Source organism: Acomys minous (assembly GCF_964271855.1).
Source record: "Acomys minous genome assembly, chromosome: 13".
NCBI lineage: Eukaryota > Metazoa > Chordata > Mammalia > Rodentia > Muridae > Acomys > Acomys minous.
Window position 1 is genome coordinate 54,552,249 of NC_140495.1, and position 13,003 is coordinate 54,565,251.

At 47.0% G+C, this 13,003-nt stretch overlaps 1 protein-coding gene across 37 annotated transcripts in view; it reads right to left on the minus strand.

Moving 5' to 3' along the window:
- MAP4K4 (mitogen-activated protein kinase kinase kinase kinase 4) overlaps nt 1-13,003 on the minus strand; it is a 142,101-nt gene that overhangs the window by 81,121 nt on the left and 47,977 nt on the right. For all 37 annotated transcript variants that reach the window (XM_084755009.1, XM_084755004.1, XM_084755010.1 and 34 more), the window contains exon 3: nt 24-80. In XM_084755009.1, coding sequence (XP_084611135.1) covers nt 24-80 — 57 coding nt within the window. The remainder of the gene's footprint in view (nt 1-23; nt 81-13,003) is intronic.

Here is a 13,003-nt window from a genome sequence, read left to right on the forward strand (position 1 = left end):
GAGCATGTGTGAGCCAGCCTTACCTCGGTGACATCCATAACCTTGATGGCCGCCAGCTGACCTGTTTTAACATGTCGACCCTGAAGAAACAGAAAAGGAAGACTGGTTAGCGCCCACATTCACGCCAGTCCCTCAGGTGGGGTGCTGCAGTTTCTAACACGGGGTCTCCCTACGGCTCTCCTGTTACTGACAGAGTGACTGAGTGACTGTGCTTACCAATAGAACTACAGACTTGTGAAAACAGGACGGCATAGCAAATGGTTACAGATAAAATAGCAACTTTTTCTCTCACAGGTTCATTACTGCCAAGGCACCCAAATGGCCTTTGTGTCAAATGTGTGTGTACAGATGTGTGCCTCTCCGTTTCTGTATGTACAGTACATGCGTGCAGGAGCCTATGGAGGCAGAAGGGGGCACTGGATCTCCCCGGAACTGGAGTTGCAGGGTTCTGAACCACTATGGCGCTGATGATAACCACATCAGGAACTCGCCTCTCTGGTCCTCCTTCAACTTAAGTAATGCACTTTTCAGGTTCACCAATATTTTCTTAAATGCCCCCCAAAAAAGATATTGACATTATGCCTTAAGTGGGTAATTGCATTTTCCTAGTGGACTCCCAATAGCTACTATTTGATTTCATTACAATTTATGAAAACCTTCCTACAGCCCCAAGACTCAATGTCAGAAGTATGGAGACTGTGACCCAGAGTAAAGGAAATGTAAAAAAGATTCCGGGCAAGCAAGATAACTTTGTTAGAACTGTAATCTCTCATCGGGGAGCTAAAACTGTGTAGCTCATTCTGTATCACTCTGTATTTTAAAAGGGGAAACCCCTGGTATCTTCCCCTCTCACACTGCCGGGGAGGGGGCGTGGTCATAGGCCTCTCTGAAGCAATGCCTTGCTAGCGTGTCTCAAGGCAGCAGTAACTAGGAATCATCTAGCTATCTTGAACACAAGCTATTTAAGGACCCAGTTGTTTTTTTTTTTAATGCCCCTTCTGCAACAAAGCAAGACAGAAAGAGCATTCTCACATTTTTCAAAATCCTGTCTCTCATCTCAAGACAGAAAGAGTGGATTTATAACATCAAACCTACGGACAACTCTCTCAACTTACAAGGACAAGGCAGTTCCTGAAAACAGCATGACTCAACAGCTAGTAACTGCCTGACATGTAGTAACTTAACTACTTGACAGCTACTAACTAACTACTTGACAGCTAATTAACTAACTAGCATGCTTAGCAGCAGTCCTGGAAACAAGCTTTAGTCTGCTGTGTCTTGGGTTCCGTGTAGGATGGGGCACAGCAGTGGTATACAATAATCAAGATGCAACAGTGTGTGACATTTGTGCCGTGGCCAAATACAACCCCAGAAGACGTGAGTCTGTCCCATCTAGCAGTAACAGCATCAAGTAGCTCCCATGGCTAGGACTGTACAGCTGCGTGACTGGGACAGCGCAATCACAAAGTCAAATCGTGCTTTTCTTGAACCCAAGATGTGTGCCCTTTGGCCACAGTGGAGCCTTACCCTCTGACATGGCCACGTAAGGGCACAATGTCACACAGTCCTTTAGCCTTCTGGCTATTTCCAAACCGCTACAGCAAATTCCTCATGGCTAGAAGTAAGGTAACGGGAGGAAGCAGCACAGGGTTGTTCCGGCTTTTCTTCTGTTTGAGAAGATAGGTGTGCCGGGCTGCACTAGCTCAGGAAAAACACAGAGAGGGCAGGGCTTCTTCAGGTGTGTAAGTTAGTACCACTCTCAAATACAGATCTAGAAAACCCATGCATCTGTCAGCATGTTCTGCAGAGACTTACAGCATAGCATCTTTCTTTACTCCAAATAAGGTTAAGTAAGTAGCACATACTATATTGGTGCCACTGCTCTTTTTATTTTAATTTTAGGAAAATGACTGTTTCTTTTTTAAGGGAAAAAACAACCCCACCTAGGTTTGGTAGAGGTATAAGCTAAGGGAAATGGCCTATTTTCAACTCTCCTTTACTGTTTCTGACCAAGTCAAAATTGCCACCTTGCACTTGCAAATGTGCAATACATCATCACACATGTTCCAAGAAAAATCACACACTCTGCCTTTAGTGAAGTCTACCCCTGGCCCACAGAAAAGACAAGAGGAAATAATGTCCCTTTTAACTCCCAGTGAGGAGAGATGCAATGGCTCTGTTTCCCCAATCACCTTCGAGCATCAAGCACTAGGGAACTGACCATGTTGCGCAGTCTTTGCCTAGAGCACGGACTCGCTGTGTGCACTCCCAGGAACTCCTCCAGGCCCCTTCCACATTTAACAGGACCTTGGCAGATACGCGAATGAACCCAGGAAGCTAAAGACAGAGCTCACAACTCCAGCCCTCAGGGTCGGCCCCCAACGCTGTCGCGTGCCACCTTCTCCAAGGCTTTGGGTTTTTTGAGACCCAAGCATAACCTCAAAGTCCTGCTCCTCCTCCTCAGTCTCCCAAGCTCTAGGCTTACACACCCCAGCTCCATCACCAAATGCTGCGTCCATCTCAGCGCCCCCTAGTACACGCCTGATGCCTGGCGCACAGCAGCACTGTTGCTGCTCACAGTTCCCTTACTCTAAAGCCCGCCCTTCTTTAAAGCTTTTGTGTCTTTCGGCATCTTCCAACCTAAAAATAGATGTAACAGTAGAGAAGGTTTATATTTGCTTTACCTTGGGAAAAACAAATCATTTTTTAACCTCAACAGCATAGACAGGTACCAAGTCAAGTAACCTCAGCTCCCGCAAGCATGGCAGATGGCCCACAGCCCTGCAGTCCTGGAGGAGCAGAGCACAGACACCAGCACAGCTCTGAGGACACCTGGTGAACAGGTGTGCCCCCGCAAACTCCTGTACTCCTCACAGCACACAAGTATCAGTGACCTCACTTCATAAATCAGGAAAATTAAACCTTAGAGATGACTACACTGACCAAGGTTGATGCTTAGACCTACTCCCCTGACTAGGTGTGTACTGTAAGACAGACATATCTTCGCTAATCAAACTAAATAGAAACTTCAACCATATTATTCTATAAATATTGGTAGTGATTTATAACCAAATATGGCAACAATAAATACATATTGTCATTCCCTGGCCTGGGCCTCTTAGAACAAAGAACACCTTTAGGGAACATAAGGTTTCAGGAGGGCCCATGGGTCTCTGAACCTGGTAATGAGCTTTTGCTTATTCCATAATTATCTTATTATCCATTTTCTTATAATAAATATTGAAAATCAGAATGCTTCCTCTCAAGTAAGTCTACCAAGTTTAATCCAAAACTGTGCAATATGTCTCAGGGAGATGGTAAAACGTTTGCATGTGCACACGCACACACGCGCGCACGCGTGTGGAGAAGTACTGTATTTACCCTATAAGAGAAGCACTAGTTGTACTCTATAAAGGGTAGTTTTTAGGGAGCAATAATCACCCAAAGACAGTCAATCAAAGGGGAGGACACTGGTCCCTCAGAATTGGAGCTGCATACAATTGTTCCCACATCCCCAAACAGGCGTACAGGCGTACAGGTGTACAGAGGTACAGGCATACACACAGGCATACACACAGGCATACACATAGGCATACATACAGGCATACAGGTGGCCACTGGCCAGAAGGAAATGGAGAACACAATGATTCACCTAGGATGGAAGTCCTGTCACAAACCACGCAGCCTCTCTGCAGACAAGTGGGCAGGAACGGCTTGTCACTCAGCACCAACCAAGAGAGAAGCTCCCACAAAGTCAGAAAGAGACTTCTTCATCGTGGAGGGGGCAGGGGTGGGTTCGGGCTGAGTCAGTCACACTCACCTGTGAACTGTTTCACAGACCTTTGTTCCTAGACATTTCAGTGATGTTTTCTTGGTTTGGAAAAGTGAATTTGGGTTTAAGATGCACACTGGGGGTTGACAGGTGAGCCGGTGTCTAAGAGCACTTGGAGTACAAGCATGCAGAACTCTGTCTGCACGCCAGTCCTCACATAAGGCTGGATGGAGTGTGTCTGCAATCCTAGTATTCAGGATTGTGCCAGGAGATGTGCCAGGAGAAGCCATGGAAGTTCATGGGCCAGTCAGCCTGGCTCACGCAACAGCAATCAACAAGAGAACCCGTGTCTCACGGTAACAGACGAGTCAGCAACACCCAAGACAAATGCACCCACATTCACACATAAGTATGAGCACGCACACACACATACAATTTTATTTAGATAAAGTTTATGGAAGGGTCTAACAAGGTGGCTCAGTGCTGGTCAAGAGTGTATAACTGCCCTTCCAGAGAAACTGAGTCTGATTCCCAGCACCTGTTCCAGAAAGCTCACACTGCCTGAAGTCCCAGCTCCAGGGGATACAACATGCTCTGCCAGCCATGGCAGGCACCTGTGCACAGATTGCATGAATGCATACATGCAAGTTCATGTGTGCGTGCATGTGCGCACACATGCCCACATATATATACACACCCCCTTTTAAAAGAAGTAAAAAAATCTACCTAAGGTAGAGATGTTAAGCTTCATGCTCAATAAAAAAACACAGAAAGATTGTCCCTGTTCCCACAGAATGTGCATGCTTCTACCTCAGACCCAACGTGAGTACTAACAAGCACAAGCTCCACGATGTCCGAACGCAGTGTCTGGTGGCTTCTCATGCACTCTAACTTGGAGGACTACTTCTTTTGAAGACTACTGAGAATGGGAGAAACAGTCCTTCCCAGTAAAGAGCACAGTGGTGGTTACCCAACACCAAACAATCAGCCCTGAACATGTACATACAAGTAGCATCGTCTGTATGGTTATATTTAGAAAAATTTTATATATATGCATATATGCAAATATATATATCAATCACAGCAATTAATAAAAACAAAAGCCATGAGCTTGAAAGGGGTGGTATATGCAAGGGTTTGGAGGGAGGAAAAGGGTAGAAAGAAATGTTGGATTTTAATGTAATCTCAAAAAATATTTTTTAAAGTTTAAAAAACAAAAACTGTTTGAAAAGGCAAGGATCAGACTCACCCATCCCTTACACACAGACATATGAGGAAGGAGAGCCACACCACCACAGGGTCTTGTCTTAATAACATCTCCTCTAGACCACCAAGAGGTCAGCGTGAAAATTCCAAGGCCCTCCTTGCTGAGTTCCCTTTCTAAAGCGCCTGTGACGCCTGCATGATTCTATGTCGAACAGCACGAGCTCGGCAGTAGGCAGTCTAATGACCCCACCCACCCCGCTAAAGGCACAGAGGATGACCACCATCCATCTACCCGTCCCAAAGACTGAGAGGATGACCACCATCCACCCACCCATCCCAAAGGCAGAGAGGATGACCACCATCCATCCACCCATCCCAAAGACTGAGAGGATGACCACCATCCATCCACCCATCCCAAAGGCAGAGAGGATGACCACCATCCATCCACCCATCCCAAAGACTGAGAGGATGACCACCATCCATCCACCCATCCCAAAGGCAGAGAGGATGACCACCATCCATCCACCTACCCATCCCAAAGGCTGAGAAGATGACCACCATCCATCCACGCATCCCAAAGGCAGAGAGGATGACCACCATCCATCCATCCACCCATCCCAAAGGCTGAGAAGATGACCACCATCCACCCACCCATCCCAAAGGCTGAGAAGATGACCACCATCCACCCACCCATCCCAAAGGCTGAGATGATGACCACCACCCATCCATCCACCAATCCCGAAGGCAGAGAGGATGGCCACCATCCACCCACCCATCCATCCCAAAGTCTGAGAAGATGACCACCATCCACCCACCCATCCCAAAGGCTGAGAAGATGACCACCACCCATCCATCCACCAATCCCAAAGGCAGAGAGGATGACCACCATCCATCCACCCATCCCAAAGGCAGAGAGGATGACCACCATCCACCCACCCATCCCAAAGGCTGAGAAGATGACCACCACCCATCCATCCACCCATCCCAAAGGCAGAGAGGATGGCCACCATCCACCCACCCATCCATCCCAAAGGCATAGAGACCAGTTTAACTGGTTCTGCACTGTCAACCTCAAACCACAATCTTCACTCATGAGTAGACTTTTCCAGGAAATACTCTCCAGCAGGGACAAGGTATATGGCAGCCACACAGCACTCCATGAGCCATCTAGGGTATGGAAGCAGGTCACCAGCTTAGGAGAAACAGTTGAGAAAGCAGCTGCATGTTGTAAATGCGCCCCCTGAAGGAGACTAGGAACAAGGCAGAAGGAGCCCGCTGAGGTCTCATAGCTGGCATCCGCTGGCCTCCAGGATGTGGCTGACAGGCAAGCTCACACTTTGCATCCTCCTACTTCTTACTTGCTCGCTGCTTCTCCATCTCCCAGGATGAGCAGGTACACAATGGAAGCACAAGAGTATGCATTACAGGACCAGTCACATCATGTGTCTTAATAAAACTAAGAATACTACTCTCAAGAGTTTAAGGTTAAAAATGTCAACATTGAATCACGCCTTCCTTAGGTGGAAGCTACTTATCTGATGTAACACTATGCACACCGACGGTAAAGAGTGAAAAGCAAACACCGGCAATGGGATGGACGCCTTGTGACACGTTCCCCTCCAATCAGTCAGTCCTCATCTTGCATCAGCAAAGAGCAAAAAGCAAAATGCATTATGTATCATGTTTTCTTAGGGAAGCCAATCTGGACCAGACACTTCCTAAGCCTTGAATTCTGGAGTGCCATAAAAATGCTTTTCCTAATGGCCCAGGGAAATTACTATGAACACCGAGTACTGCCCAGTCCTTGTAATTAGATTGCTTCGGGAAATTATTACACCCAGTAATACAAAGGGTCTAGTCACCTGCGCTCTACAGGCTGTTCTGTCATTTAGAAATTGTCTCAAAACGCAGCTTCTTAAACTGTGGGTTCAGACCCACAAAGGGAACATAGTTGAATGTGGAGTCATAAAAAATTGGGCAACAAGAAGAGTTTCTGAATGTGCAAAGAGAAAATTTGAAGTCCAACACTGGGCTCTGAGATGCTTCTTTCTGGCATCGTTTGGACGCCCTGCAGCCTGGGCTCTGGACACACAGCAGGAGCACCTGCACACCTGTGCCTGATGCCATACAACGCTCCGCTCGGGCGCGACTGTTCACTGCCGCCAGTGAACTGCAGTGTCCTCATGGTCAACACAGGGTTCTCTGCTCTTGCAGAAGTGGAGACTGTAAATACTTTTTCTACAGTCATTCCTCAACATGTGAGTATCAGATGAATGCATGTTTGGACTGTTTCGTTAAAAACGTTTATTTTAGGGGCCAGAGCAGTGGAAATTTCTGACTGTGGACAGCTATGGCTACATGTATCACCACAGTACAATCAATCACCTTTCCCAGCACTCACTAGAAAATCCCAAATGGCTGTCAATTCAGCATTTTTAGTTTGAAATAGCAAAGAACATTTAGCAGCTTGAAAAGGTCTCTATTCTTTGCTACATGTAAACTTATGTATAAAGTTACTCTGTATCTTTCCCACTAAGAAATATACACTCACAAATAAGTAACTAGTCAGTCTGTTCATGCCTCACCTCAACCTCCTCTCCACCCTGAAGCGTTAGGAATGACTACCAGAGCCAGGTGTGAACGGCAAGGCTTTAGTCCAACACTCATGAGGCCCAGGCCAGGTGTGAGCGGCAAGCCTTTAGTCCAGCACCCATGAGGCACAGGCCAGGTGTGAGCGGCAAGCCTTTAGTCCAGCACCCATGAGGCACAGGGTGGCTTGCTCTACATGGCAAGTTCCAGCTCTGTACAGTGAGTCTGGAGTTAGGAAGATAGAAGAGAACACAGTAGGTAAGGAGTTCAGATCCTCAACACCCATGTCAAAAACTGGGCATGACATGTGTACCTATATCAAACACTAGTAGCGAGTGAAGGCAGAGACAAGATGACCCAAGAGCCTCCCTTCCCAGCAAGGCTAGTCAATCAGAGAGCTCCAAAGTCAGTGAGACCCTGTTTTAAAAACTAAATAAACAAGAGAGACATGCTGAGGACAGTATTGAACACTGACCTGACCTCTGACCTCCAAGAGGACACATACAGGTACCAACTACCACCACCTACCTGTGAATTTTAATTAAAGACCATTTATCAAGAAGAAGAAGAGGGGGGTGGGAAGGGAAGGAAGAGGGGAGGGGGGAAGAAGAAGAAGAAAAGGAGACCAAACAGAATTGTAGCATCTTCTCCTCACCCAAGAAGTGACTCTGTAACATACTCCATTGTGAAATTACACCATAGCATGTCTGCAACGCTGGGACAGCAGTTCAAACATCAGGAAAGCACTGTGGGTAAGCGGCTCCCATTGGCTTAGGGAGGAGCGTCAGCACTACAGACACTATCAAAAGACAGAGAGGATTCTGGTTCCATTCTGGGCCACCGATCTGCCCACGGATTTCTACTTAAGACAAACCTAACCTTCAATTAAGGTTCGCACGCTGTTGCTTCTCCAGACAGCACTGCCCCTGAGCCTAGCTAAAGGGACACTGCTTACAGAGTCAGACTATGAGCACTCCAGTGAACCAAGGGGCAAAAAGGAGAAAAAGACCAGTTTAAAATGAAACCATTGCCCGTCCAGGGCCACACACCCCTGTTGTTCCTTATAAACAAGGCCAATTCTCCCATGTCCTTGCCCTCATACACACCACACTACAATACACAGGAAAGTTCTAGAATCTATATTTATATAAAACCTACAGATGGATGGCTACAACCTTAACCCAACCTTTAAAAAGTAAGAACTATATAAATTAATGAGTGAAAAAAACAGAGACCCTATTCACCATTTAAATTTTGAAACAAATAATGTGATAAAACAAAAACCAGGGTCTGGAGAGATGGCTCAGGTTAAGAGCACTGTCTCTTCTTCCAGGGGTCTGAGTTCAATTCCCAGCAAACACATGGTGGCTCATAACCATCTATCCTGAAAATCTGTTGCCTTCTGCTGGCCTGCAGGTGTACATGCAGGAAGAATACTGTATAAATAATTAATAAATAAATCTTAATTTAAATAAAAAAATAACCGGGTGTGGTGGTGCATGCCTTTAATCTCAGCACTTGGGAGGCAGAGGCAGGTAGACCACTGTGAGTGCCAGGCCAGCCTGGTCTACAAAGTGAGTCCAGGACAGCCAAGGCTACACAGAGAAACCCTGTCTCAAAAAACAAAAAAACAAACAAAGAGATTAAAAAAAAAATAAACAGCTAGAGAGGCCCAGGCTGCCTCTGGAGAAGATCCCTGGGGTACCCCAAGAGCACTCAGGGTTAGCTCCCAGGAGAGGGGGTGTGCTTCCCAGAAGCACAGCTCTCTGAACACTCAAGCCTCAAAGAACACAGGGAAGGCTTTAGGGTAATGGATCTGTTCTAGACTCAACAATCCATGCATGTGTTAAAAACTCCACTCAGACTTGTGCATACAAAGAAAATTGGAGGCACTTTTACTTGATAATACATTTTTTACATATATAAAGTAATTGAACTAAAGTAGCAATGACTCAAAAATCAGGGGGTGTCTGAGCACTTGGTTCTCTTTTCCTGTTTTCTCAGTGGGGCCCCTCGAGACAGACAGACAGACACATCCGCTCAGAGATTGTGTTTCTTGGCATCGTCTTTGTTCCCTCACCCCCTTGCCTTCCCTTTTCCTACTCTTTTCACAATGACGCTCAAGAAATTCGAATTTTAGAGTACCTGGTGATTCAGGATGTTCAGATGGAAAAATGTCAAAACGCAGACAGGCAGAATGCCTACCCTAGTGCTCAAGGAAGCACATGGGCAGGCCCAGCAATACACACAGAACATGGCATGGGGTATCTGTAACCATCCACAGACACTGCCCTACACCAACACGAAGTTGTACTATACTCTTCTGAAAACAATACAAAGCAATCAGCTTTATCCAGCAGACAAAACAAAGTGGTAGCAGCGAGGCATCATCGGCACCCACCCTCCCTGGACATCGACCCCTCAAAGCGCAGAGGAAGACTAATGCCCACTGCAACCTTCCCTTTTCCTCCTCTTGAATGGAAACATAAATAATTTCATTCAGGTGTCTGGAAAGTAAGTCACAACTGTCCTCAAATTAGGAGGAACAAAATTTGTGTGAAAACAAATGTTTTCAATAGTTTGGCTCTATTTAATTGGTAGGTATGTTCCTAATTTGATACTTTAAAAGAATTTTTGCAAAATTCATTATATGTCACCAAATAATACTGAATACCACCTTTCAGTGCATGAATCCCAACTTCATAAACCAAGTTTAAAATGACTAAGTCTGAGTTAGGTGTGATGACACACGCCTTTAATCCCAGCACTTGGGAGGCAGAGGCAGGCGGATCGCTGTGAGTTCCAGTGACAGCCAGGGCTGCACAGAGAAACCCTGTCTCGGAGGGGGAAAAAAAAAAAGATGATTGAGTCTGGAGAGACAGTTTGGCCTTCCAGTGAGCAAATCACAAAGAGTGGTTCTGCCTTGGCTGTCCCATGGCCTAAACACCAATCACAAGTCTGTGAGCCTCCGGCACTCCTCACCAGGGGCCATGCCTGACCGTGTGGTCAGTGTCCTTTCAGTGCACCCTGACAAAAAAAAGTTGAGGGTACAGACAGTGGGGTCTGCTGAAGGCTGCGCTATGCTTAGAGAGGGCTAAGAAGGCTGAGAGGAGGCCTGCTGACCTCAGTGGGTCACCCCAGGACCAGCCGTGACTCCTGAGCCCTGTCTCCTCTGTGTGCAGGGCCTGGAGCATTCCGCTGTAGCCCCTCCGACTTTCCAGATGTCAGTCTTCAACTCATCATGTGAGTGAGAAATGAACTGGGAAAACAGCATGGTGAACTACGTGTGCAATCTACAGTCGGCTGGATTCAGTCACAACTTCATTCCCCTGGTGACAGCAATCTGAGCTCCGATGACTGCTGCAGAGACGCAGGCCCAAGAAGCCCTCATTAGTGTTCCCGGTTCAGGATGAGAGACAGCAAGGGGGAAATACTACATCAAACCCTCTTCTAAAGAAACAAGGCGAGGAGGAAGATAAGCTGTGCTAATCAAATTTGTACTGCCACAACTTTATACAGTAAGTCTGTAAAAATTCAAAATGAGCCAGGCGTGGTGGTGCGTGTCTATAATCTCCGCGCTTGGGAGACTAGCATAACAGAAGGATGGTGAGTCCAAGCCAAGCCTCTCAGATACAGGAATGCTGCCTCAAAGTGAGTGAGCGTGTGTGTAAGATTCATTATAATACTGAGCGGCTAGTATGATTATCGTTAGGTCAGCTTAAGTAACCGTAGTAATAAGGCACATGTCAAGGGGAAAGTATACAAATAAGTAACTATTATGAAAAAAATTAAGAAAATCTGTGTTCCAAATACTTATTCAAAAAAAAGTTCAGAAATAGCTTTCTATTGAACAACTGTACCACTTTATATTAAGGCCCCACGCTCACAAGGCAGTACTACTACTGAGAGGGTAGGCAGGAAAACAGTGCCAGCAGCGTGCAGCACGGCCCACTCTAGCCCAGTTGTTGGCAGGCCAGGCTGACACAGCCACCTTTAAAGCAAATCTCGTAAAGGCTAAGGCGACCTGCGGTACACTCCATCCCAGCGCCAGTTAGAAGGGAGCACCTCAGTGGGCAAGAGGCTGGCTGCTCCAGGCAGCAGCTAGAAAAATCTCAACACCAAAAGCTATAGCTTGGAGGGAAACGGGCAGGAGCACCACCAAAGGTAACACAGGCCCACACCGGGAGAAGCACCAAAGAGCATTCAACAATAAGGCTATTTTGGAGATTACAGATCACGGCACAACCAAGGCACCAGACCAAGCTGTCCAGCCAAGGAAAGGAGCCTTTACAGTCAAGGGCTCCTTCTGACAATTAACTGCAAACTAGAGGCTGGGAAGACCACACTGAAGGAAGTGATAAACGCTATAATTCTGAACTAGTGGGGGGATGGGGGGAGGAATCAATAAAAACCAGGTTAGTTATAGCCCTGTTCCACCCACCCTGCAGTGAGCTAACACACACACTTCTGAAGGGTCAACAAGCCACTGGTCACCTTCCTCATCAGGCCCATTGCTCCCAGTGTCACTAGGAACACGGCTCCCCAGTGGACAGAGCTGCCTGACTATGCAAGCAGAGCTTAGAAACACTTCCCTAGCACAGGAAACACAGGGAAATGAGAATAAAGATGCCAACGCTAGAGAGAAGCCAGGACAACACAACCAACCGTTAAACTTTTGAAGAAAACTCTGAAATGGGGGGGGGGGGGGCGGGGGTTGCTCAATTATGAGAAGGCACTCACCTGACAACTGAGGAAATGGAGGCTTAAGGTCTATTCCTCCTTCCACACCAGCTAAGCAATCTCACATGCGTGGGTATGTTCATTCGCTATGGGGAAGACATCTAAAGAGACCAAGGTACAGCTCAATGCCTGAGAGCTAGGAGCTGCTCCAGGCCCCAGAACCTTCTACCAGGCAGTTAAGACATTTGTGTTCTTGCTTATCTTTGAAAAAGTAGACTACTCACCAGCCCCTTTCCACAGAGTCTGCGTGACCACTGCCACCTCCCCCACACCAGCCCCTTTCCACAGAGTCTGCGTGGCCACTGCCACCTCCCACACACCAGCCCCTTTCCACAGAGTCTGCGTGGCCACTGCCACCTCCCACACACACACACCAGCTCCTTTCCACAGAGTCTGCGTGGCCACTGCCACCTCCCACACACACACACCAGCTCCTTTCCACAGAGTCTGCGTGGCCACTGCCACCTCCCACACACACACACCAGCTCCTTTCCACAGAGTCTGCGTGACCACTGCCACCTCCCCCAACACCAGCCCCTTTCCACGGAGTCTGCGTGACCACTGCCACCCCCCTTCCCTGCTGCCGGTCCTACCCAAATTCAAAAAGAAGAGGTTTTTTTTTTATTATTTTTCTTTAAGTAAAACAAAAATCAGTCAAGTCTATTTTTCCAAGTCAAATTCTTACAGCACAGAGAC